Source organism: Platichthys flesus, chromosome 24 (genome assembly GCF_949316205.1).
Source record: "Platichthys flesus chromosome 24, fPlaFle2.1, whole genome shotgun sequence".
Lineage (NCBI taxonomy): Eukaryota > Metazoa > Chordata > Actinopteri > Pleuronectiformes > Pleuronectidae > Platichthys > Platichthys flesus.
In genome coordinates this window covers 4902974-4930407 of record NC_084968.1, presented here as the reverse complement: position 1 = coordinate 4930407, position 27434 = coordinate 4902974, and the positions used below count along the sequence as shown (strand labels likewise).

Genomic DNA, 27434 nt, shown 5'->3' with positions numbered 1-27434 from the left:
GTTACCAGGGCCAGGAGTGCTTGTCAGGTCAGGTAATGTGCGGTAATGTGGGAGCTCTAGTGTCATTTATCCTCCATAGACATCAAACTGGAGGAAATCCGGACAAACTCATTGGCCACGCCACAGCTCAACGGATGAGCAGTGTTTTACCTTGAGCATACAAGTGTCAGGACCTAATGAATTCTAAACTGGATGCTGCTAGCTGAGTTTCCATCTGACCATGGATCTCAACACGGCCAAAGGAGAAGGGCAAAAGTAATCAGCAAATACATGATGGACGTTGAATAAGTCAAGCATCGCCATCAGTTTCCGGCAAATATAATTAACAAATAATGCTCTGTAGGTAGAGATTAGAAAACATTGAGGCTACATCCCCATTACTACCTTTAAGGTTGAAAAAGCATCAACGCTTTTAAGAGCCGCTTAAATGGAGACGTCTGGAAATACTGTAGTGCTGTAGGAGATGATCAAGTGTACGCGGGTGGTCAGGAGTTACACATTTCCAGGCATGTTAGTATAGACAGGGATTAGAACTGATATAGAGCCAAAACGCTTGTTTGCTTTGGTATGAAAAACGATGTTTGGAGTTTTTGTGTTAACATATCGTCATAATGTAAAGATACAGAAAGGACAAAAATGCATGGTTGAGGAGACGGATGAACATAAATGGATGCTGTACCAGGACAAGCAAATAACAGAGGGTCTCCAATTACCCTCGGAGTGGTGCGAGAGGATGAGGAGGTTGACGCAGGACGCCCCCGCTCCGGAGCCGAAGATGGTTATCCTCTCCGGGTCGCCGCCGAAGTGGCCGATGTTCTCATTGAGCCAGCGCAGCGCCTGGATCTGGTCCAGCAGGCCGTAGTTTCCCTTTGCAGACTGGTCACCGGTGCTGAGGAAGCCTGGGTATAAAGAGACAAGAGAGAGAGAGACAAGAAGACATTAGTGTTATGGGGTAATAACTGGAGGTGGGTGCAAAAATCTTCTTACTGGGAGGTAACAGTGCCCATTTCCCATTTCAATCACAATTATCATCTGAAGCTTTGGTACCTGTCTGTCAAACGTTCCGTACTTGTTCTGGTAACTTTCTGTATTTGTGTTCGACTGTGTGTGTGCTGGATGAATCCATTCTCATTGCAGACAAAAGCCGGATACTAGCTGGTGTTAGTGGTTTTCTTCACCAGTGGGAAAGGGGCTTTGCAGAAATGTGCGCTGTCTAATGCCGTTGAGCCGGGAATGTGAAAGAAAGAAAAGCACTCCCAGTTACAGCGGCATGCACATAGGTGACCCTAATCTGAATCACACCCGTGACTGGATTACAAGTGATGACACATGATGCCTGGAACTAATGCCCTCTTTACATATCCTGCAATTTTTCTTACTGTTAACAAATCCCAGATAAAGACTACAGCCAACAATGAGCTGATTCTATCGACTAGTGTTGTGTGTGTGTCGAGCTTGTTCCCCTGTGATTCAAACCCATCAGAGACGTGTTCCTTCATAACCACGAGCGGGGACACTGTAGTTTAGCCGATATCTGCCTCTCATGAGTGTCTTCGATTGTTCCACCAAAGACCCTAAATCTTTTTCTCTTTAAGTGCCCATTAACTGGAAGGCTCTTGGATCCTAATGGGACTCCTAATTAGAGCTTTATTAAAGGCAGGTACACTGGTAAGGTCATCAATTAAACCGCTACAGTCGAGGTTACACACGTGAGTACAGTGAGCTCCCAGCATCTGCTGTAACACAAATATCCAGTATGTTGACTACCATGGGAACCTTAAGAAGGAGCCGATTATTTCCAGTGGGACCAAAGATAAAGTCAAGCAGCAATAGTGGATGGAAATTCACCTTTGTCAAGGTGTCAAGATATGGAAATGTGTAGCGTACAATGTATGTGGCCAATATTGTAGCAATATTATTTGAGAGTGTGTGTAGAGAGTTGTGTAACTGTATTTCAATCCTTGTGGGTAAAATAGGATTTGCAACTGTGTACAAATAATCCTCAGATGTGTATTCTGTATTCAGTGTGTGCGTTATCCGATTTGTGCACATGTAAACAATCTGTGTAATATGTAAATGCAGCGAGATTCGTATTTATTTGTAGACAAATCTGTAAATGCTCTTCTACATCATTGGCCAAATAAAAAAATTGGACATTAATTTTTAGTGACAGAGCAACATTGTATGGACAACACAAAACCATTACACAAATACAGAATACAGTATAATGAGACTGGCCACACTTCACCAGACATAATGCCAACACTTTGTAGTAAGAGCCAATCTTTGGATAAGACGCCACCTTGTGGCAAAATCGCCCTCCCCCCATCACTGAATACTATGTCTACAACTATAATACAGAACAATAAAATAAACAACGACTGATGAGTGAAAAAAATGACATGAATATGCAAAGACTGTCACTGTTGCCCTGACAACGATTTATATACTTTAAACAAATGCATATATACTTATGACTATTTCCTTATATATAATGCACAAATACAGAATATATCCTGGTGCAATCATCCTGTGCCACTGCACTTTAGCAAAGTACACTTCTCTACAAGTAATATTTCCATGTGTAGTGAATTGATATGTACAAATTCTACGTATTTTATCTTGTTTTAATATTTTTTTATTCTATTTTCATACTGTCACCTGTATAAGTCATTCTGATTATCTGCTGTAGTAACAAGTGAATTTGGGTTGAATAGAGTTCATCTTATCTTATCTGAAAGTGGTCCATAGAATGTAAAGGAATATGTTGATTTGGGCCGCTGACATTTCAAATGATTTAGTTTCATTTGTTCAAAAAGAATTGTGATACCTTTCAGCAGTAATATGCAGAATTTATGCTTAAGGGCTTAAATCGCATAGAGTCCACAGCATTAGGGAACAATTACTCTTCATCCTGCAGCCAAAGGCCACTGATGGTCATCATCGCAAATGATCCATACAAACGAAGGGGATCGAAGCACATGTTGTGAGGCCACCGTGCATTTCCTGGACGGGACAATTACACACAAATAAGGCTGCATGTGTGAGTGCATCAATTAAGTTAAAGACAAGACAGAGGCAAATAAGCTGCCTAATAGCCCCAATGCAATCACCATGATATATCATTATGCTAATAGGGCCAGGAAATTAGATAATTAATGCAAAGAAAAGCAATACTTCCATGTCAGCGTTGTTTCTTGCTTTAAATATAAGAGCAGTGGTTAATGTAAAGTCCAGAGATTATGAAAAACAGTTTTTGTCATATTTCAAATCAGAATCACACCTCGATTACTGCAAAATACTTTTCTCTGGTGGAAATCAGAAAACCCGGAAGTCTGTACCCAATTCAGCAGCTCGGCTTTTAACTAGAGATAAGATCACATCACACTTTACATTGGATCCCTGTTTGTTTTAGGATTTATTTTCAATTTTGTATTGATGACTTTTAAGGATCTTCACGGTCTGAACCCAGGCTATATATCCACATTTTTTTTTATTCCCTGTGAACCTATGCACAGCTTTGGATCTTTGGGTGAGGGTCTGCTGTCACTTCCTAGGGAGCACTGAGCACTAGTAAAAATATAAAATATCCTAAAACATACTTTCTTCTGTATTTGAACCTTTGTCTTCTTGTTGTGCAGCACCTTGCACTTTGTGTTGAAAATGAATAAAGTTATTATCGTTTTGCTTTTTAGCAGGTCCCTGCAGGAAAAGGTGCTGTGCTGGTGGGACATTAAACTACTGAAGCGACTGAACAGGGCTCCACAGACCCAGCAGCCATGCAGGATCCTGACGTTCTCTTGTCTTTCCTGCGCCTTCACGCTGCGGCCGTCCGACTGTGAGTCAGTGTACAGCAGCAGGCCACTTCACCCGTTCCTCTGTAATCTGATAAAAGGCTTGAGAAAAACAGGGGAGCCGGTTAAAATGCGGCAAAGCGAGATGAAAGCGCGGCGCTGCATGAATTGCCTTTAAAATGGCCGTGGTGAGGAGAGGTGGTTGGAAGGGGCGAGGGGGGAGAGAGAGGCGGAGAGAGAGAGGGAGAGCGAAGGAGAAGGAGAGAAGGATAGTGGGTGTTCTGTGAGTCCCGGATAGAGGCACAGTGTTTCATCTGCCTCCAAGACACCAGGGGTTGGTGTGCACACACACAAGCACGCACACGCACACGCACACACACAGATCAAAGGCCGACACTACAGAGAAGACTGCCTCCTTTTCTCTCCATCTCCCTCTCTTTTCCATACACACGCAGAAACAGGCGCACGACACGCCAAGATGGGAGATAACGCAAATGCACACTTGCACATGTAAACAGGACGTACACAAGAGGCCAGGTACTATCATACATCACGCTGGTGCCTACACAGACCCCCAATACGTGCCCATTTTCTATTCTGTCTATTTCGAGCGAGCACACACTTTTGGGCACCTTTCCCACACTCACAACGAAGCAGCAATGAGCCTTTCATGTGTCATCAGAGAGCCTCGAGATTACATAGGGCCGATGTGCATGTACAGGTTCGTTGTGTGCGAGTGCAGCCGTGTGTGTACGTTGGGCTTTGATTAGGATTTGTGTTCTAAAGCCCAATTAATGCTTCTGCCACAAAGCTACGCCGTAGGTACGCATGTAGGTGCACGTGAGTCAAGCTGCAAATACACCACAGAAATGCTAGTGGAGGTTGTGCTTATTACAATTTCTCTGGCTTCTCTGTTTACTTTAGAACAGAGGTCTTCAACAGGGGGTGCGCGACCCCTAGGGGGTCCCGGAAGTACTGCAGGTGGGGCGCAAAATCTTTGGTTGATTAGACAATTTTTTAAATGTTTTATTTACTTTCAAACCAATTTTTTTCCCACAAATTTAAATGTCTTTCAATACACATTAACATGCATCCAACATATTGTGAGGCTGATTTGACCCTCCGCCTGACAACCTCCATCCGTCCAAGATTAGATAAGTTGTGTGCTACCCATCAGAGTCCGACATCTCACTAATGTGGGAGTATGTGTGCCATCCACAGATGGCTTGAGGAGTCAATTTCTCTTCTACATGCATGTTTAAAATAAAAACATGAATCTGTGAATTACTTTAATAGCTCAGTGTTTAATGCAAAATGTATGTTTATAAATGACAGTGGCATGGCCACCCTGTACCTTGCACATGTTTAAATTAAAAACATGAATAAATGAAGCCATGTAATATTTGAATAGCTTAGCATTGAATGCACAATAACAGGGTAGCTATGTTTATACATGGCACTAAGTCCAGGGAGAGATGGAGCAGGGGGTCCCTGCTCCATCTCTCCACCAGTTTGGAGGACCTTGGCATGAAAAACAATGGCGAGTTGGAGTTGGAGCCTTTAGATGTCGAAGAGCAATGACTTTTTCTTGAAGAACTGAAAGGAAGAAAAGTTAAGACGCCGTCCGTGTTCGTTCCTTCAACTCATTTCAAAACATGAAGCAGAGTCTGCCAGCAATGCGGAGCTACATTTCTAGGAAGGTGCAGTCCGGGTTCGGTGTAGGGCTCTGCGTAAGGTTCATGTCTACGCATAGGCTACGGCATAACTTCTACCCACCAGCAGGAATTGGGCTTGACGCACCACACCCCAAGTGGATTCATTGTTGGAGAACCACATGGGTGCCAGAGCTCTGTGTGTGAGCGTGCTCCTGGCAACACAGTGATTATTGTCTATCAGAGGAGAGTGTGCATCGTCCAGAGAATTGAACAGATGTGAGCGGCTCAAAGCATCTGAATAATGAATGGGACACACACGTTTCCAATACGACACACACCTTAGCCTCTGCCTCCTTTGTTCTGCCTGTTGGATCAACCGCACAGACCCAATCGTCTGTGTGTTGAACCGTCAACCACAGTTCATTAATTCGGATCATATCAGTTTGTATTTTAACGGGACCTTCCTGGTTAAATGAAGGGAGAATAAGATAAACCCAAATAATCACAGATTCTTTTTGAGACATCCAACCACCCTTGTCTACTGCAGTCACATTCTACACTTGTGCATCACAACAGAAAATACACAGAATGTTCAAAAATGTAAACAAATATTATTGAACTCTATGTTCTCTAATGTTATTTTGGGTGTAAAATATTTTTGCCTGCAGTGACAGCCTCTTGCCACAAGGGGAAGCTGCAGCTCCTTCCAGTGTCCCTTGAAGTGGAATTGTGTGTTGTTGAGGGCCCAGGAAAGTAAAGTGTTGAATTTGAACACGAGATATGTTCAATATTTATGAACTTTAAACAAACAGGCGACCTGTGCTCTGTAAGTCACGTCGTCGATCACGACATCTGATTCTCCAGTTCGGTGTCGAGCCTCACTGAACTCTGAGTAAACAAGGTGAGCAGCTCTGTGTGCAGCAGTGGTGGCGCAGCTTCAGGCGACTTGCCATGGCTCAATTACTTTTACAGTTTCAGAAAGAAACATCGCCCACAGACCAGGCAAACAGCCCGGACCAGCTACTGCACTTCTTATTACCATTAGGGCAGCGTATCTTCCTGTTTAGAACACCGAAGCCAAACTGCACAACTAAACATTTTATTTTCCAGAGGGTCACAGCAGACGACTCTCAGGGGGAGAGGGACGGAGAAGTTGGACAAAACGGGGAAATGGGAAACATCCCTCTTTTCTTAATTGACCTTAAAAAAGAGACAAACCCAGCTCTGGCTCAGACCCAGCGATCGGCCGCGGGTGATTTGCTCCGCTCCCCTCCCTCCTCCTCTTTGAGCTCTTTCTCCCTCCAAAGTTGTTCTTACAATTGCAGCGCCGTGACAAGCAAATTATCTGTGAAATGATTCAGATTTGAATGCCCTCGTACGCCGAGCAGAACCCATCTCTCCCAGTGTGTCTGTGTGTGTATATCCGTGTGACGCGATCCATTTCCCTGAGCGGAAAAACTGTGACATTTTGAGATTTGGACAATTAGCTGAATGAAGACATATACCTGGAAGCCCTTATCTCTTTCAATCTCATCTTTAAATACCCGTCTTTCTCCTTTTGTCCCCCCGCCCTCTTTCACATCTTCTCATCGACAGCTCATCGGAAATCTCTCATCCCTCACTCTCTAGTAAATTTGCCATTTTTATCATGCTGTCCGAATGTTAAGTGAAATGTTGATACGCTATTGTGATAGAAATTTTAATATTAGGGCAATGATTGATATGAGGAACTTCTTTGATGTTTAGAAAGATAACAAATATTTCCCTGAGAAGTCCGGGTTGCACTCAAACTGATGTTATATGACTTCCTCACTGACAGGGTCACTTAACAGCACGGGGGATTTGTGGTTGTAAACATTGGGAAAGGGATCTTGAGAATAGATATTACATTCCAGGGGTCCGGGAAAGAGTAGGTGACAGGATATTGGTCACCTATTACTTCACATCAAAGAGGTTGATGGATAACATTTGTTTCCTCTCTAGGAGAGGCTTGGAGATGTATAAAGTGCTTTTGATGTATAAAGTGTCTTTCTTGTATGTCATTGCTCATTGTATGAAATCTATCCCATGGTCTTGTACATTGATGCCCATCTGCAGATGTAGAATAAACTTCCAGAAAGACATTGTAATAACTTGTGCTTGACTATTGAGAAATTCCCATGACACTATATTATGGTCTCATTGTTTCCACAAAATGCATCGTGAAAAGTAGGGTACAACTAACCGCCGCTAACCAACAATATATACCATCATGCATTGCACTTGATGCATGACAAGACAGCTGGCAATTGTACTCCTTCTTATTCTAATCAAAAAAATAAACAATCTGCAGGAAACAAGTTTATATCTTCATTGGTCATTCAATCTGCTATTTACCTAAATGCTCTTTATTTCAATACTAAAGCATGAAATTAAAATTTAAAACACGCGATTTAACACCGGCCATTGTTGTTGTGAGTCCTAATCCTGCAACAATGATGTAATTACCGGAGAGAGAAACTGCGCAGAGTGGTGTCGGGAAATACTTTTGCCTTTTGGCGAGGAGTTCCCTATATAGTGAGTAAGGGTAGTGAATGAGTGAGATGTCGGACTCTTTCTGAAACAGTTAACTAAACAGCAGTTTATCAGTGATAGAGAAACAAAGTGTCTTCTCTGTCTAAAGGCACAATCTTGAAGAAGAAGCAATGTTCACTGGACAGTTTTCATTTTTGGCATGGTGAGCTGCTACAGCCTTTTTCTGCACAATCACTGTGACCATGGAACCACATGGTGCCGCCAAATCATGGGTTACTGTACAATTCATTCTCTTTCTTTCACCAGTTTACCTTTTCATGGCTGCGCCTCCGTTTATGCTCTCATCTCCCTGGTCTCCCATTGTACGATCCCTCCATCTTTCAGGATTTAATCTGGGGCTTTGGCTGCTAGCCACCCTGGTCCTCTCCTGTGTGTGTGTGTGTGTGTGTGTGTGCATTTTGAGGGTGGTGGGTGCACTGCCACTGGAAGAGTCTTTCAAGCCTTGTCACTCAGCCTTTAATGAAGTTGCAGAGCCAATACTGTGTGTGTGTGTGTGTGTGTGCCTGCATCAGTATGTTTTGATGTTGTCTCTTTGTATTGTCATTCTGTATGCCCTATGTTTGGGTTGTACAACAACACAGAGATACCACAACAGCAAGAGAGGAAGTGTGGGAAGTGTGTGTGTGTGTGAGAGGATGCTTGTGAGAGCGAAACCAGGCCAGCTCCCAGCAGACTACACGTGAGTCTTTCTCAATGCCTCAGCCCGCACACGCATGTTTATATGCAATCTTAAGAACAGAGGAGTGTGATTGCTGTTGGTTTTGTCCCAGGCCGGTCCAAGAGTGTCAAAGGGACGAGCACACACGCACACACAGACACACACACACACGCACTCACACACACATGCTGGTGAGGGAGAGCGGCTGACAGAGACAGAATGAGCCACAAAGGGACAAACACGGCGAGAGGAAGTGAGATGATCGATTGTCAGGTGTGTGCGTGTCCATCGGGACGAGAAGAAGAGGCACCGGTTTCTATTTCACTCTCCTACTTTAACTAGAGCCTCTACAGAGCAGTGGTGTGTGTCTATCGATCAGGTTGTGTTACCGTGTGAACACTTTCACAGCCCCAAGGAGCAATAGCTCACTAGTCCGATCACACACTCCCTTCACGAGCCTTTTCATGTAAGTGCGTGTGCGCTCGGTGTTGAAAGGCCCCCTGTGTTTCCACATTTCTCCCTCATACTACTTCCTGCCCTACACTCCTGTTTATCCTTCATTTGGCTCCCTCGAGTGGTACAGTCCCGGGGGTCTTCTATCCAGTCAGAGGGTAATGGCGGGTGAAATAGGGGTGCCACGGGCCAGCTCGGACACGATGTATGGCGTAACATGTGTGTAGGGCACTTGTACAAAGCTACTGTAATTGTTTTTTCTTCATTGCCGTGTTCGGCGTCCTATGTGAAGACTTACACCCCTGTGATCAGGGCCATTATTCAAGCAGCCGTGCATGGACGCCAGCTCTCATGTTCAAAATGTGTGGAACTTTTTGCATTAGAATGACTTTTTATGATGGACTGTTAAGGCAATATCGAGTTAGAAAATGTGGTGCTGATGAGGCAAAGGTGAAGTATTTCGTTACTTGGGGAAATTATACTAAATTATAGCTTAACGAGATGCTACACATTCCTTATTCTAATGTTGGTGACAGGCTGATCTTCTGATCAACAACACATAGCCTGATATTATGACCCAATTCTGATTTGATTTCTGGAAATATTACAATTCTATTCTTGTAAAAATGACGACTATTTTCTCATAATATTTCAACTTTATTCTCATGATATAATTACTTTATTATTGTAATCTTGATCAAAGACTCTGTTGTGACTTCTAGGCCTCGAGGTTTAGCAGGATCACATTGGGAAATTGCACCACCTCAATTAAAAATAAAATAACGTGTCCAGAAGCCAAGGATTCTTCATTCTTTTGCCGTTACCTCGCCATTAAGCTTTATGTTACTAGTACCACAGGATCCCACACTTCCTGTAATTCAATTTAAAACCAAGTCTCAGGTTACATCATACAAATATGTTAATTGTTCTTAAAGGTACTCTATACTGCGTCCATACTTGCAACCTTGGCATGCACATGCAGGTGTAAAAAGAGGTAAGGGAATTGTTGCAGATTGCCTGTCTCCTACACATGTAAGCAGTTGTATCGTTGTCATTGCAGAAGTAAACTGCACAGTTTATGCAGATTATCCATATTGCGTTCTACACTGGTAGCCTAGGCTAATCACAGTTGTTTTCTTCCTTATATGGGAACCGTGTCATATGAGCTCGGCCAATCAGCTGCGATGTGACCAAAACGGCCCAATGAGCAAGCGGTTGTGATCGGTCGAAACGTGTCAAACATTCTGTCCAGACTAAAACACAGCATCGGGGTATTCAAAGTAAAACGGGGCCAGAATGGTTTCCAAACTTAAGTGACTCTAGTGTGTCATTCGCTCACACTGAAGCTCCTCAGATCACTTACACAGGCTTAATGTTCACATGTGGTTGGCAGAGGGTCAACAAAGATTTCAGAGATTTATATTCATAGCAGTGGAAGCAGCAGCCGCGGCAGCAGCTGTGTGGTGGTTCGGATTCACAGAGCAAAACAACAACAACCCCTCACTGTGGGTCTGCAGGGAAGTGTGAATGTGTTTGTTTGTGAGTCTTTTTATCCGTTTGCTTAGCTGCATATATGTGGCATGTATATCTGTGAATGTATGTCATCTTCCCTGCATGTTTTCGCCCTTCCACTGCAGCAGGTTGTGTCAGTAACTAGTCCTCTGCTGCTCCACCACTACTTGCTGGCAAAAGTGCTGCCACACTTCAAACACAGCCCATGCTGGGTTGGCCTAGATACCGTAACCCCTCGTCACGTTTGTATGGCACCGAGTGCAGCCAGCACACAACCTACACATCAGGCTTTTGTTCTAGCTTCATAATTTTTTCGATTGGATTTATCATAAAACTAAAATTCAGAAGTTTTTAAGATCCCGTGCTAACGATGTAAGTAAAAACCTTGTAGTTTTTTTATTTGGCCCATTGTCATGTATCATTGCTGTGTTTTCATCACCTGGTTAGTGGTTCAAGCCCTCATGGGCTCTGATTAATTGCGTACCCCTGCACCTCGAAAACCACACATGTGATACGCTAACAACCCAGCTCCCAATCAGAACGAGTCAGTTGTAGCAACAAACCCAACCCATCAGAAAAAGAAAACGAAAAAGAAATCAATTCAGGCATAATAGAAATGTCTTCATGTCCTCACTGCCAGTGGACCACAATAGAAAGTGGAGAGAACCCAGCAGGGTGAACAGGCACAAAGAGAAAGCACCTGTCAGGTGTGTGGTGTACCTTGAGAGTCAGTGTGTATCCCTTCCTGCAATTTTCCACCACTCTCTCTCTCTCTCTCTCTCTCTGTTCAAGTTAATGGAGTTCTTGGCTGGAGTGTATGTGACCCGGCATTGTGCACGCCTTGGTGGTCAATCAGAGACTGTCCCTGAGCCGCTGACATTAAAACTCTGCTAACTACCCTCCTCATTCTTCATCTCTTAATGACTTCTTCATCTCGTCACTCCTCTCGTCCGATCTGTGATGAGATGGACTGTTCAAACTGAGGTGGTGTGTTTTTCTCTGTCTAATTGGCAACATGTCCGGGAAACTTCTTACCTCTTATTCGACTCATATGAATAAAATGTAATAATAACTGGATGTTATGTTCCAACCGGAAATAGACATATGTTCCAATTAACCCATTTAGACCGGGTGCAACATCTGTGCGCTTCTACTTTTAGAGGGGGATGAGTCGCGCGCGCGTCTCATCCACAGTGTCATCGCAGTGACACTGAAATACGAGCGGGGAGGGCAAAATGCATCATGGGAAATTAAATTTGTTTGTCAGTTAGCGCTCCAAGCCGGCAAAAAAAGTTTCTTCAGACAACGGCGGACGGAGGGATATTGAAGCAGATTACGTTTGAGGAAGAGGAGGAATGGGGAGGGTTGGGGGGGGGGGGGGGGGGGATGGTTGCAGCTTGCTTTCTAAAACTGTAATTTGACATTGCACTTCCTTGGGACCTTAAGAATAGACGTGTCAAGTTTGAAGCAGATAAGATGAACTGCTCTCCAGATGTGGGTTCCACATACAGACAGACAGAGAAATGGAAGTCACTCTGCTTCCTCTCCAGAGACAGAGGAGCTGACAGAGAGACGGGATGTTGGAAATAACATGTCGAGTCAAAGTAAGGTGGACAAAGTCAGAGTCAGAGCACTATAGTGAAAAAGCGGGGAGATGGAGAGTCAATGTTTACGTGTGTGTTCTGCGGATCCACACTTTGGTATGTTAAAGATGTCCAAGGCCCTGATAAATAATTCATACAGCAACATAAGGAGATGCAAGGAAAAACCTGGAAACCCCTTCACAGAGTAAAATGTTCTTTGCAACACATTTCATGGTTCTCTACACCAGGAAACGTCCATTATTCAAATGATTTCAAATCCCCACAAAACATTCATCAGAAAGCAAGCTATGAAGTCTCTAAGTTTAGCAAACCATTGAAGAACCCGCTAAACAAAAAAAGCACATGCACACTCCTCGCTGCTGCGCTCCAGTCTTTGACAATTATTTACACTTCAGCAGAGAGAAGAGGGATTAAATCCCATGACCCGTCCAAAGTCACAGCTTGGCCGATCGATTCCCCTGTTTGTGCCTCGTGGAAGTTTTGCCCACAGAGAACGGCGGCGCATTGCTCGTGCTGGATTTACCACACAAATGGAAATTGTAAACTAGCATCATCTTTTCCTGCTGGCGTGGAACCTGCTCCACTTTGCATGCACACCCACTTTCACCCGACCGGAGTGCAGCTTGGAAACACAGCAAGTGTGCCGGGTGAAGTCCCCTGGCACAAACCGGTAAAAGACGTTTGCAATTCTCCTTTTTTCCTCGGCTTCCTTCACCACAACCCTTTGCTTTCTTCTGCTCAACCCCCCACCCTACAGCTCCCACCTGAAACCAGCAATCTTTAAGGCGAGCCACTCTATCACGCTCCCACAGCATGGGACCATTAGAGTTATCTTAGCCCGGGTTGCTCCTAATTTGGCAGCCTCAGAGCAGAGGGTGTAGAGTGTTGAAAGTTATCAGAGTGAGGCCAGCTCCCTATTTGGCAGGCAGAGAGGCAGTGCCACCACTGTCTGTCTGCCAGGTTGATTAATAAGTAGTGGCAGAGCGGCGACGCTGACAGACTGGCCTGCCTGGGCGCTCGCAGAGGTCTACTAAATTAAGGCCACACACAAGCACACACACCCCACACACGCACACAAGATGCTTACAAAAAAAACACACTAGCACCTTCTCTTTCTCTATCCTTCTCATAACTTCAGTGTATTGTCGCGACAATCGCGCGCACGTACACACACACACAAGCAAACAAACCACATGCCCTTCTGCACCACAAAACAGGGTTGGCTGATAACACAGAACAGACACACTGGATTGTATATTAGCATAAACACAGGGGAACGCACACAGACACGCACACAAACTGTTAAATCCCACACATATTTTTTCCAGCACTCACACTTACACACACTCCCACACTGACACACACATACCCATCCTGACACACACATACTAGTTCGATCACACTCAGAATCAAATACGAAAACAATACAAACATGCATCAGGCAGGCATGCACACACACACACACACACACACACACACTTAAACACACGTACACACACGTAAACACACACATACACACACACACACACACAAAACTACATTTTCTCTGTCATCTCTTGAAGCAGCCAGAAAGGCAAAACAGAGTACATCCTATTTCTCTTGTTATTAGTTGCCATATAACATATAACAGAAATGAAACAGAGGAATACAAGGGAAATGTTTAGTTTTTCTTTCTCCTCATGTTACTGACACCTTTGATGACTGTGGTCGCTCAGTTGATTTCTCTGCTGGTTTATCCACTCGTCTGTCATGTGCAATAACTCAGACAGCACAGATGCAACCTGGTGAGGAAGTCATGAATCTGAGCGATGTGTTTCAGAGTTGAAGAAAAATAAAGAAATTACAGGTCGGAGAAATTCGACAGATTGGTAAATGGCTGGCGACTGCAGAGGAGCGGAGCGTTCACTCTCAGGACGACACGCTCACTGTTGCCTCATTCATTTCCCCTCTGGGTTAAATTCCTTCCCGGGTCTGTCCCTATCAACCACAGGTTTATCCCTACACCCAGAGTGCATTTTTAGGTTGTTTATGAAAGTACAGGTAGGGGTAAAGAAATGAAAAATTTGCAACAATTGGGGAAAAAGCAGAGTCCACGTCTCCCTCTCCTCATAAATGTGGTCATTTGGGTGTTCAACCTCCACAGTGCCAAAAGAAGTGTTTTCATATCGCACAGGGTGGTGGCGGACCCTGTGTGGCGGATTCTGTGTCGTGTGGGCTGATCGTGGTGGTGGTGGCGGACCCTGTGTCGCGTTGGCATCCGGTACGGGCATTGGACCAGGGCCGCGGCGGCGGCTCGTGGTGGGTGGCGGTGGACGGTGACTGAGGACTGGAGTGGCGTTCTGGTCTGGATGGTGGATCGTGGTCCTGCTGGTTGCTGACCATGGACTGTGATTGCAGCGGGACTGCTTGGCATGTCATGTTGGGGTTGTCCTTTGGGGTGCTTACTCTCATCAAATGCTGCTTTAATCTGACTTTAATCTGTAATCTTGAAGACTTTAATCTTGATGATGTTTTCCTGCCAGGGCATCTATTGCATTTCTGTCCGTCCTGGGAGAGGGATCCCTCACATGTGGCTCTCTCTGAGGTTTCTACATATTTTTACCCTGTTAAAAGGGTTTTTAGTAGTTTTTCCTTACTCTTGCTGAGGGTTAAGGACAGAGGATGTCACACCCTTTTAAAACCCTGTGAGATGAATTGTAATTTGTGGATATGGGCTAAACAAATAAAATTTGATTGATTGATTGATTGACATTGTTTCTATATTTTTTAACACAAGTACCCATCCACCCACTTCTGAACTAAGTCAGATGCTCAGCTACTGATGCAGGAGAGCTCTTTCCTCCAATGAAAGCATGTGCGTGTGTGTGTGTGTCAGTGGCAGTATTACCATAAGATAAGATGCAGGTGTAAACAGCGGTAGGTCCCGATCAAGGTTTGTTTGGGGACTGAGGGGGACCATAACACGGGTAGGTGGGCTCCCATGCAGTGGGGTGCACAGGCACTCATTTATTTATGACCACAGCATGAGACCGTGTGGAACTCCAGGCGCACACACACACACCCACCCACCCACCATCATAGCAAAGTACTGCCTCGCTGTCACATGGAGTGTGTCAGCATAACATTTTTCATTCATTCTGGTGTCTTTTTGTGTGTGTGTGTGCACCCTTGTAGTTTTCCAACGGAGCGGCGAGTAGTATAGTAGAAAAGTAATTCTTGACACGTACACGAAAAAAGACGCACAACTTTGCCGTGCAGTTTTTGGCTCTTCTCCCATTATTACAGGATGAGTGCCCTTGCACTGACCTGGTGTGTGTATCGGGGGGGAAAGTTGTTTGACTTCTTCGCAAAGAAAGAAAGAGCCACATAAAGTCACCCTCGGCTGTTGTCAAGCTCACCGTTGCCTGGCAACTGGCCCTAGGTAGAACCTCGCCGGCTATGACAGCACAGACGATGTCATCTTTCCTCCAGCACCCCCCACCTCTGCTGATCTCACTGATGACACCCGGCACTGCTGCGTTACCCACTCCCTTCATTAGTGGATTATTCCCTTTGTAATAAACAACAGTTAATTATATTTGTTGTGTGTGTCTTCCGTTTGTGACAGGGGCACAAGACTGATGAAACTCCTTTGCCCGCCACCTGTTTACTCTGCTGTCATCATTCCTCTTCATTCCCTTGTTTTCCTCCTTTTGTCATTCATCACTTTTGCTTTTCTCACCCACTTTAATAAAAGCAGCGCCCTCTCCAAGCTGCTTTACTTTGGTCAGGATCATAAAATGTAAAAAAACCTGTTAAATTAAACCAGCTCTCTCCACTAGCTATGAGAAAATATTTATTTTAATACATTCTCTCTGAGCCACAGCCACGTAGCGCCTGGTAAAACATTTAATAATAATAATAATAATAATAATAAAAGGTTGCCCTTAATCCTTCCTTCCTACCTGTCCTCCTTGTTCCCTCTCCTTTTCTCGTTCTTCCCCACACCGTTGTATAACTCCCTACACACTCTATCCTTCTTTTTAAGGTCTTCCATCCCTTCTCATCCCTTCCTTCTCCCCCCCCAATTATTTAGATCAGTCTCTCCGAGTACCTGCCTGTGTTTGTGCTGAGGGTGGCACTTTGTCGCGTCCTTCATACATATGCATTACCCCCTCCAGGTGAGGTAAGGAGAGAAAGGGAGGTAACGAGGAGATGGGAGAGGTCATCGGGGAAACAAATGGAGAAACGGGAGAGAAAGGCGCAGAAGAAGGGAAGGTGACGCGGGGACGCTGGGCTGAAGAAGACGGGGAAAGATAAAGATAAAGACAGCCAACATTTGACTATAGGACAACATGACAGGGAGGAGCAAGAGAGAGAGATGGAGTGGACAGGAGTCAAAGCTATTAACCTGGTGCTGCTGCGGTGTGCGTGTGTGTGCTCAGTAGGTGGAGAGGCACATGGGTGTGGGGGGTGCAGGCCAACCCGGTCTGTAGTCAGCCTCGCCCCTCCGGCCGACCCCACCAACCAAGATGGACGGCCGGTGGCGCTGGCTAATCACGCGCTCTGCTGGCCGGGACAAAAGCACCTGAGGCTGATGGACGAATACAACTTTAACAGAGGCTTTCCAGCCCTGAGGACACTTGTGCACCGTTCTGTTATATATAGGTATATAGAGAGACAACCTCAACCCCACTTGTATTTATGCCAATGGTGTAAGTACTGTTAATAGATAGGATTGAGAAAATAACATCTACCTGTGCCTGTGTGTCTCTGAATCATGACTCAGTTGGACAGGGGTGAAATGATAACCTCCTTGGCGCAGGTAAATATGAAAAAAATTGAATGGCTTTGAGTTTGATAGAAATGTTCTCTTGGAGTGAAGGAGGATTTTGCGGGGTCAAAGGTCACTTACCCATTTTGTCTTTGGCCAGGATTCCACACGCTAATTTTGCCCTCCTGTTTGTGAAAGTACCCATTGTGTATACGGGCTGTCTCGTCTTTGTTTGAGTAAATACGAAACTCTGATCCGAGCCTAATTTGCAACAGAAACTCCAGAAGAAGAAGAATTAAACATTCAGACAAACGTGCCTCATGTTCCACAAATATATCCACTCCCACTTCTCTTCCTCCCACTTCCACTGAATAATATTGGGCTTGCTACTGATGAATCTGTGCCGAGCGCTTTCAGAAGAGGCTGATTTTCCTCCTCCTCCTCCTCCCTCGTCTTCCTCTCATCCGAGCAGACGAGAGACCCAAAGTCCCTCCATCCGTCTCTTATTTCGGCGCGTCGGAACTCGGAGTTATTAGTCCGCTAATTACCTCTCAGAATCCCTCATTTACCCCCAGAATCCAATCACTCTCTGATTATAATGAGAAAATGATGATAGGCCACATTAAAGATAGAATATGGGATTGATTGGTCCCCAACGAGACCGCGGGGCGAGAGGAAAGAGCGGGAGAGGTGGATGGGGGGGGAAAGCAAATCGGAAAGAGAAACGAAAGGAGGGTCATCTTCAAGGTGAATGTTCCGCAAAAGAAAGCAGAAGTAACCTGTAGAAGACATGTCAAACTAAGAGACACAACTAAATGTACATATACAGTGACCGTGTGTATGTGTGCGTGTGTGTGTGTGTGCATTCAGGCCTCTGGACTTAATGGTCGTGGATTGGTCGTAGTGATTTAATTGCAGCATGTCATTATCACGCATGTTCCTTTATCCTGGCTATTGGCAGGGCTTACACGTTTACCATATCCATGAGGGCGGGGTGACACTCTCACACAGAACCACACACTGACACAAAAAAGTCACAAGCCTGGTGTTTATCTGATGGTCTCAGCCTAATGTTTCAACAACACACACACACACACACCCGCACGCTAGCGCACACACACCTCACGTTTCTCCCTTAAGGTCTACGTTTCCCATACGATGATGAGAGTTATCTCTAAATTCTGTAATTCATGGTGTAAATGTGTGTTTTTGTGTGTGTGTGTGTGTGTGTGTGTGTGCTTCTACAATCAACCTGGGGAGGAAGATTAAGGTTTGCAATAGCCGCTTAGAAGAATTTAATCATGTTTTTAATGACAGCGTCCATGTTAGGAGGCAGTTGCAGAGTAGGAATTGAAGGAGGTGGTGCTGGCGGTGGTAATAAAAGAGCTTACAAGGCGTGTGTGTGTGTGTGTGTGTGTGTGTGTGTGTGTGTGTGTGTCTGTGTTCAGGAGAGATAGAAGCGTCAGAAATTGTATGTATTCATTGTTTTCATTCCCGAATCAAGCAAAATAAACATGATGGACTTTTTCATTTTGAAGCTGCGAGCACGTCAGCTCGCACAGTAGAGACTCTCCAGGCAATCTGCACGTAGATCCCCCCCTCGCCGTCCTGCTGAAGTCACCGTGTGAGCAGCAGATGACAGTGACGTGGATCGTACACAGCCCTCTCCCTGCTTCACACCACTTTTCCTCCATCACACGGCATTTATCATATCGCATCTTGGCCGCGATGAAGAAGAAAACTAGAAAATCCTGCTGCCCAAGATCGGAGTGGGCAGGCAAAGGAGGGAGGGGGAATGGAAGTGAGACAACACTGAGATGACATTGGGGAAGTGTGAATGCAATGCACTTTTTGGGGGGGAATGGGGGGAATGGGTGGGTGGCGGAGGTGGAACTGCCTCGTGCTCGTCCTAACAAAAGGCTATGTGCTCTCATTGTTTTCCTGGCAGGGCAAACTGGGTGTCTGTGGAAAGGCCGATAAGAGCATAATAAATACGTTTTTAAAAAGCACCATTCCATTAAATAATATCCCTCTCCAACAGGAGCTGGAGGTGGTGTGTGAGAGAGAGAGAGAGAGAGAGAGAGAGAGAGAGAGAGAGAGAGAGAGGGAGAGAGAGAGAGAGAGAGAGAGAGAGAGAGGGAGAGAGAGGGCTAGATGACAGCAATAAGCCATCGCAATATTGTTGTTTTCTTTGGGGAGTTTGCGGTGAACAGTCAACATGCACATTTCCATTAGCACATGAGCAGGATTAGGTGTTGTGTGGCTGGCATGTCAGCGCTGATAAGACGACTCCACTGGCATGTTTCATAGGATTACACCGTGTGCTAGCATCCGCCTTATTAAGATATCCTCAGCTGTGTGCAGATTCTTCTAAATATACACAGTGGGGATCTAATGACACACAACAGGCCGCACAAGTGACGCAAAAAGGTGCCAGAGATGATGTATGTTCTTTATTTCCTGCCTGCAAAATGATTTCCGGCCTTGGAACGATTAGGCTCAGTGTGCCTGTGTTGGTGAGACCAAAATCACGCGGCTGTTCTGTGCTCGGTGGGAGAAATTGCTCCTTCGCTGCGACGGCTATCAGCAGCAGATAACCGTGACGATTAAGATGCTAATGATAGCCTAGCAATCTGTTGGCGGCGGCCTGTGACAGCGCCCGTTATTCTCGTGCACCACCAGACGAGTGCCTTTGATCCTAGACACGTGAGGATGAAACGTTTCCTGTGTCGTTGCTGGAAAAAGGGGCGTTGACCTCACTGTATGGGCGGTGATGCCTTGTGATGTCGAGCTGCGCATGCTGAAAGGAGGGAGCGAGGGTCGAATCAATGAAAGGATGGGAAGGCAGTCAATTCGCAATTAGACTTGCTAATTGCCATTGTATCCAGGCCGGACTTATATCACAGCAGTATAGCAGAGGATCCCTGATTGGACAATTGAGACATGGGTTTGTGTGCACAAGTGGTGGCTGCAACACAAGCCGAGCCTAGGGTCACAATACTACGTGTTTGAAAATGCATCAAATCCGCTACAGATACGCCTGGCATCCACAATACTACTACATCCAAATTCAGAGAAAGTTATTGTGCTATTTAATTTACTGCATTTATCTGACAGCTATATGATGGTAGAGAAAATAATAATTTCCACTTCTTATAACGTTCAAAGTATAGGAATTAGCAACATCGATCAATTGATGCTTCTGCGTTTAAGGTACGCCACAGATACACATGTAGCCTACAGCCGGGGCCGAGCAATCACAGAGTTTCTATGCTGGAGGTGAATGTCTTCTGGTTTCTGGTCTGCTTATTTACAAGTCTCTGTGTACTTCAGAACAATGGCTAGTGTCACTAGCAAATCGTTTGGGATTCGGAGCTGATAGATAATGAAGAGCTATTACTTTTTCTTAAAGAACTGCAAAGAAGAAAGACGTCATCCGTGTTCGTTCCTTCAACTCAATTAAAATATTGGCGATTATACACTAATGAAAATGTAATATCTGCTGATAGAGGCACCTAAATCCTACACACTTAATACACAATCAATTCCAAGTACATTCATGCATTCAAAATCTTACTTCATTTAAAGTATTATCGTCCAAACACCTGTAAGGATATCACAGTAAGATCTTAAGATGATTTAACTAATTAAAGTTAGGTAGAAAACATGTTTTCTTTCCACTCCCTTCACTCTGGACATGACACCTCAGCTTTATCTGGTGACCCTTTGGAGCAGGCCCAACCCTTAGATTGAGAACCTCGGGATTAAACTAGCTATAACAGCATGTGTGTATCAAAGTTGTTGCATCCAGTTAGCTTTGTCGTCCTTTAATCCCATTCCGGCTGCTGTTGCATGTGCTACACAGGCCTTGGAGAGCTTGGAGAGCGAGTTGATGTGAAAAATAATGGGGTTTTGTCCACTGGCATGCTGAAGGGCTTTTAATTTGAAATGCTAACAGGAAGTATTGACTTCACAAATAATGATGTAATGTAACATGAACCAGGCAAAGAGAAGGGGATCAAAACAAGACCGGTGGTGGACAACAAGGCTAGCCTCCATTGAAGTTATCGCAAAGTTTAACAGGGCAATCTTGAGTGGATCAAAAGAAGCCTTCTAGCAAAAATATACAATAACACTTCTCGAAAAGAGATAAGTGGAATTTAAGGGCCCTCCGCACACACGCACACACGCACACACGCAGACACACACACACACCCATGACTAGACGGAGCTCTAAGGTGACATGCAACAATAAGGAGCCCCTCAATGTGCTAATTGCTTCTGTCAAGCTGTCTAGTGACTTTGAGAATCCGATCTGTCGTTGCAGGCCAACGGAGAGTGCATGGTTGTGTTATTTTTACACACAACAACAACACGTAGCTACATGGCCGAGCTCGGAGAGAGACGAGAGAGAGAGAGAGAGAGAGACTATCAGGACACGAGACAGATGAACGGGGCAAAGTGAAATAAGGCGCACACGTTGGTTAATGAGACAACCTGCCGAGGCTTTCGGAATGAAAGAGTTTAGAGGAATAAACATAGTTGTGTCTCATTAAGCTCCGTCAGGTCACAGAGAACAAAACAAGCCGGGCTGGTGCTGAACACTGTCAACTCCCCGCTCACAGGGGGTTAGAGAGTTTGGTCGGCAAAACTCTTTCAAACGCGGCGCATCAGAGGGGGTGAAAAAATGCGGCTCGGTTTTTCAAATCACCCTCTCTGAATATAAGGATCGGGACTTCATTAGGAAAAAAAATTTGACCTGAGAAGACTCCTTCAGTCGACAACTCCGGGGAAACATTAATGCCCGACTTGTTGCAGTTCCAGAACATTTCCTCTTTTAACTTCTCCGCAGACAAACTTGCGCCTTCCGCGGCATTTTGATGATAGACAAACACCGCTCAAAGACCCCCCCCTCTATTTGTCAAGTCACACAGCTTAGGGTGACCTGAGGTGGTCTACTGTCTGTTCATAGCGAACAGTGATGACATTTTGACAGAGAGTGCAGGGCGTCTCCCAGCCCGACCTGTCAGCCCTCTCTGCCTTGATTGCGAAGCAGTCACCTTGTGGAGCAGCATGCACACGCACACACAGACAAACACACACACACACACACACACACACACACACACACACACTCACACACACAGACACACAAACGAGCAAAATGTCAGAACACACACGGGTCATGATTAGTGAATTGCAGTGGACAGAGTACAGCGGGTTGCCTCAATTTTGTTGATTACACTCTCGCCTAGAATCACTCGCATGAAAGAGCGTCTCTGTGATGCACTTCTGCCAGCGAACGAGAGATGTGGTCACGTGGAAAAAGGATGGAGAGAGAGAGAGCGTCGGAGGGAGAGAACGCCGATGTCATATGCCACTCAACTAGCCAGCCAGTGGAAAGTTTTGTTATTAATTCATCACTCACTCCGCATTCCGAAATGAAGCAGCGGGGCAGGGCTGCGGGGCAAGCGAGTCCCCCTCTCCCAGCAATAATATAATCATTGCTGATATTGTGGGATAATTACAGCTATACACCGTCCCTCCAGCACCTCCCTCCTTCCCTCCACCCCTCCGTATCGCCGCCCAGACTCGAGCGACCTGAATTGATGAATCGTAAATGAAAACGCGGCGCTTCCGTAGGCGTCGTCAACAGCTCAGGAGCTTGCCAGGTCCGTCTGACGCCTGGCTGGGTCGACCGAGGCAGCTGCTTCGCCCAGTTCATCCGGGGCCTGATTCATAATTAATGGAGGTTATAATTGCAAAGTGTGAGCGGGAGAGACAGACAGCGAGTGAGAGACGGTGGCAGTAATGAAAACTGGAAAAAAACACACACACATACACACAAACACAGTTGACATTTTACACCGTGTTCATTTAGCCATCCTTCCATTTCTAATATCATTAACATTTACACACACACACACACACACACACAGACTAAACATGCTGATACACACACAGACACACACACACAATCTACAGAGCGGCTAATGAAGTCACTGTCCTCTGCTCCTCTGTATGAATCTCTCTTCAACAGCGAGGGAGGAGGTCAGCTGCTGAGGGCAAAGTTCAAACTTTTATTCCCTTACAGAAGTTAAACAGGAAACCAGCAACTCTCTTCACTGCACTGGGTCTGGGAGGTTTGTATTCCTAATGGGAAAATGACTTTCAAGTCTCATGCCAAGAGGCCCGGTTTCAAATTCATATTGTCATGTCATAACTCTGGACACAGGATAGAGTTGAATGAATGTTAATTAAAGGAATTTGGTGACTTCATATCTCATCATACAAATAAATCCATCTATCCATGTCTTTAAAAGTTAATTCTCTATAAACAAATGAAAACTGCGAGGACTGGTTAATTATCACCACTGGAAAAGTCACGAGGCTCCTGCTTATTTGTATAGTGCTGATGAATGTGAGCAATGGCACACCGGAACCCTTAGTCCTCTGAAAGTCAACAAACTCCTTTTTGCGAGGACGACACGCTCCATTCTGATGTCCCGGTGACTCACTCTATTATATCTGTATCTGTATTTACTAAATGCCAGCAGGGAGAAAACACAACAATAAGGTAACCTTCGCTTTCCTTGACTTCTCTGCTTTCACTCTCACTGGAAGCGAGCCGGGACTTCGCAGAGGATGTGAATTAAAGAGATTCATAATTCATTAACAACCTTGAGAAGGGTGGAAGGAGGCGATGGTGAGGAGGGAGGGAGAGGGGAGAAAGACTGAGAGAGCGAGGGTGGAGGAGCGAAGAGGGGCTAGAGGACATTGATTTCCGTCATGTTAGGGCCAACCCGAACACGAACGTGACTCAGCCATGGCTGGTTTAGTTCCCATCACAGCTTCGTCTTTGTGATTAGATGTCACAGGGAGAGCAGGAAGCCAGAGGTGGGTGTGTGCACTGGATGCGTGTGGGAGATACAGTTTCGGCGACGCAGATTGAGTGGCTCTCGGTGAGTCCACGACAAGGTAATCAGCGGGTACACGTAATTGGGTCAATCTTTCCTCTTTATTGCACCCACTCTTAGCATGGATGACTGAGCTCTGATTAAGAAGCACTCGGAGGCATGTCTCTGTCGTTTGACTAAAACAGGCACAGTCACACTCGTAGCTTCTTTGGTCTTTTGGAGTCTACAGCCTTTAACTCAATGTAAGGGCGTATGGTGTCATGTCCAGTGCTAAACAGGCCATCACAAATATTTGTTCCCCTTCCCTTTCTTGAAAAGTTGTAAGTGTTTTAGAAACGAATGACAATTTGACGCTATGTCATACTTTTCACCGTAAATCAGATCTTCCATTCTGGGTGTAATCTGTAAAACATGGGCGAGGAGTGCGCAGTGAAACAAAACAGAGCTCCATGGTAAAGGTTCAATTCCATGTCACACTGGCAATCGGTGATCATTCTCCCATAATTCCAAGGTACTGCTTCTGCTTAGGCAATGAGTTACACAAACATCGAGTGACTCATTGGCGGACAGACCGACCAGCAGGGGCACTTGGGAGAGGAGTGTCGTAGCTTTCATTTGCTGTCCGCATCGACTTCACCGAGCTGATAATGAAGCCACGGCGCGCCATCTCGGCTCCTTCCCGAGTGGCCTGCAGAGAGATGGAGGGTCAACGGAAGATATGACACTCCTTTGTAATCTGTGACGAGTGTCTGGAGCGATCATCCGTCCGTCCTTCTAACCCTCTTCCTCCCCCCTCCCCCGCCGATCGATCTCTCCGCCGGGGACACCTGAGGCAATCAAAGAGGTGTTGATTGGTGTCCCTCTCGCTCGCCCGCTCCGTCCTCCCCGTTCTCGTCAACCAAGATGCTTCATGCGCACTCACTTGCTCTCCGACTCTCCTCCTCTCACTGCCATCCCTCATCAACCCTCTTTCACTTTGCTATCCCTCTGACAACTCTCTTCAATGCTCACGCCTCTTTGTCTTTCCTCCAGCCGGAGTTTCCTCCACCCAACACTGTGTGGTCTCTCTAGGACCAATGCTCCACGCCGCTCAGCAGTCGCAGTTACTGAAGAATCCAGGGAATACAAGAAACCTGTCCAGCACAGCTAGATTCCCTCTGAGTAATCATGATTACAAAGCTTACGTTTATTTACAACAAATACATTTCAAAAGAGTCTTATAATATTATCGAACGCTACAATCATCCATCAGGCGTAGAGGATTGAAAACCTTGTTGAGGGTGAAATGTACTCAAAATGAAGGTAGCAAAATGATTCCAATAAGTTTTGATAAAATAGAATCAATACTCCTGATGTAAAGTACTTGAATATAAAGGACCTATTCTAGGGTAAAGAAAACAATAATTAATACAGTTTAGCTGAAACACATTAGTGAAAACATCACTAGGATTATTTTATGATCAATTTATGCCATAGATCCCTTTCACCTAAATCTTACAAACTGTATCTCTAATGTCTCTCTCTTAGTTCTTGACCGGTTAATCATCTATGCTGAGGCAGAGAGGCCTGAACACCTTATTGTAAGTCAAATTAACTCATGACGTAGTTATGAATTTAATTATAAATAAAGTACAAACAGTACATCATTATTTTTGGACTGTTTTCTAACCAGCTTAGGAACATCTTTTTATAAAGTTAGAAAGCTTTCAATATTAACTGTAAACACATCCTACGCCGCAGAGCATGAGTCAGATGTGGATTTAACTTTAGACTCAGTGACGCCGATTTCCAGAACAGGCCTGACACTGAAAATAACAAGAAACCCTTTGAACACGACTGCAATAAGTGTAATCACATGGCCGCTCAATGCGCCAGCCGCTGCATCAGAAGACGAGGACCAGAGGCATGACCCAGAAACTCTTGACAAAGGATACACTCAGCCTCCTGTGGGCTCACACCCTAGTTCCTCTGGTGGCTATTGATCCGCTGTGTGCGTCAGCGTGTGCGTATGGAAGCGTATGCCTGCTTGATATATAGCCGTCAAGATGGCCATGAGACTAACTGAGCTATTGATTCAATGTGTGTGCTTCAGGAGCTCAACAGGTTTTAGATGTAGGTAGCGTTTCTGAAGTCCTGGGAGGCAAGGTGTCATAAAACCACACGGGAATCCAGTATACATTGTTGATAATGGGTGCAAGTATCGAGTGTTTGGTTAAAATGCAAATATGATCTCAGTTTTGTATTATTGCAACAGTGCCTTGTGTGTGTGTGCGATTTAGAAATGCTGGGATTCTGAGGGGTGTGTGTGTGTGTGTGTTGGCTGCATAAGCAGAGTAAAATGTGCACTAGTCTGTTGTCCTCTGAGCGCCTGGCTCCCCTCCACCCCCGTCAGTCACGGTAATGGGAGGGGAAAGCGGTGGCTAAACGGCTGCTAATGGGAGATGACTCGGGAAAGATTAGCGCCGTCCTCGCTAACCACCAATGCAAACCAATGAAGGAAAAAACCTAACCCTGTCCTGACTAGACTAACAACTAACTCAAGGTAATGAGGCAATTCTAACACAAAACCAGTGGCATTAAAAAACAAACACTTATTTGTCAGAGCTTATTTAGGGGAATTGTGATATTTGCAATCTACTGCCACTGAGAAGAATACAGAAGCACTGTTCTATATAGTAGCTGCTGATAAAACCAATTAACGTCAAAACATAGCATGAAGTGTTATTGATTCCCTATCAAGAGGTCAGAGGTCAGTCAGGCACAAAGTTAGTGCACCCACCCACCCACCCACTCCTTTCGAAGAATCATCAAAATGAAAGATGAGGAACTGATGACTCCCGGGGTTCATTTCAGAGACTGACATCACCTCACTGAGTCCCTACAGGCCAATCTGGAAAGAAACTCCTGTGAATTTAGTGTGGTCTACTCGTTTACACAGATGTATACATTAAAAAAAGTACTGCTATAAAATCACATTTTCTTTGGGGGGGGGGGTTCTAGTCAAGGATTAGAGGAAAAGATGAATAGATGGTTAACTTGGCTTAGCATAAAGACTGGAAACTGTGTCTGGCCTGGTTCAGCCGCAGTTGGTTTGTAAGAGCCGGTAGCCTGCAAAAAAGGTTGTTTAAAATCACGTTGTATCAGTCAGTGGAGAGTACAGGAGACTTTCATTCAAGACAATAACAATGGTAGAAGATTGAGAAGCACACGATGTCGCTGCTGACCCACTGACAATGGTTCAGTCGGTAAGAGACACGTTTGAGGAGCCATCAGTTGTTTTTATGTGTGTCTCTATTTGCTTCTTCAGGAAACACACAGCCTTCTGGTGGTTGTCTTAAAAAAAAACCTTTATTCTACACCTTGAGTCAAAACTGATAAAATAATCGTCTTGTATTGTTTTATTTCCCTCGAGTCACTTGCGTTTCTGTGGGGAGGAATATTGAGGGTAGCATTAAAATAAAAATTTGAAAAGGGAAATCACTACCCCATGGCAACCTCGATAAAAACATGATTT

General features: G+C 45.0%; 1 protein-coding gene across 1 annotated transcript in view; it reads right to left on the bottom strand.

Annotated features, from left to right (window-relative positions):
- Nucleotides 1-27434, bottom strand: part of nlgn2a (neuroligin 2a) — a 161265-nt gene that overhangs the window by 10912 nt on the left and 122919 nt on the right. Inside the window, exon 5 of the mRNA XM_062384143.1 lies at nt 714-899. Within this exon, the coding sequence (XP_062240127.1) occupies nt 714-899 (186 nt within the window). The remainder of the gene's footprint in view (nt 1-713; nt 900-27434) is intronic.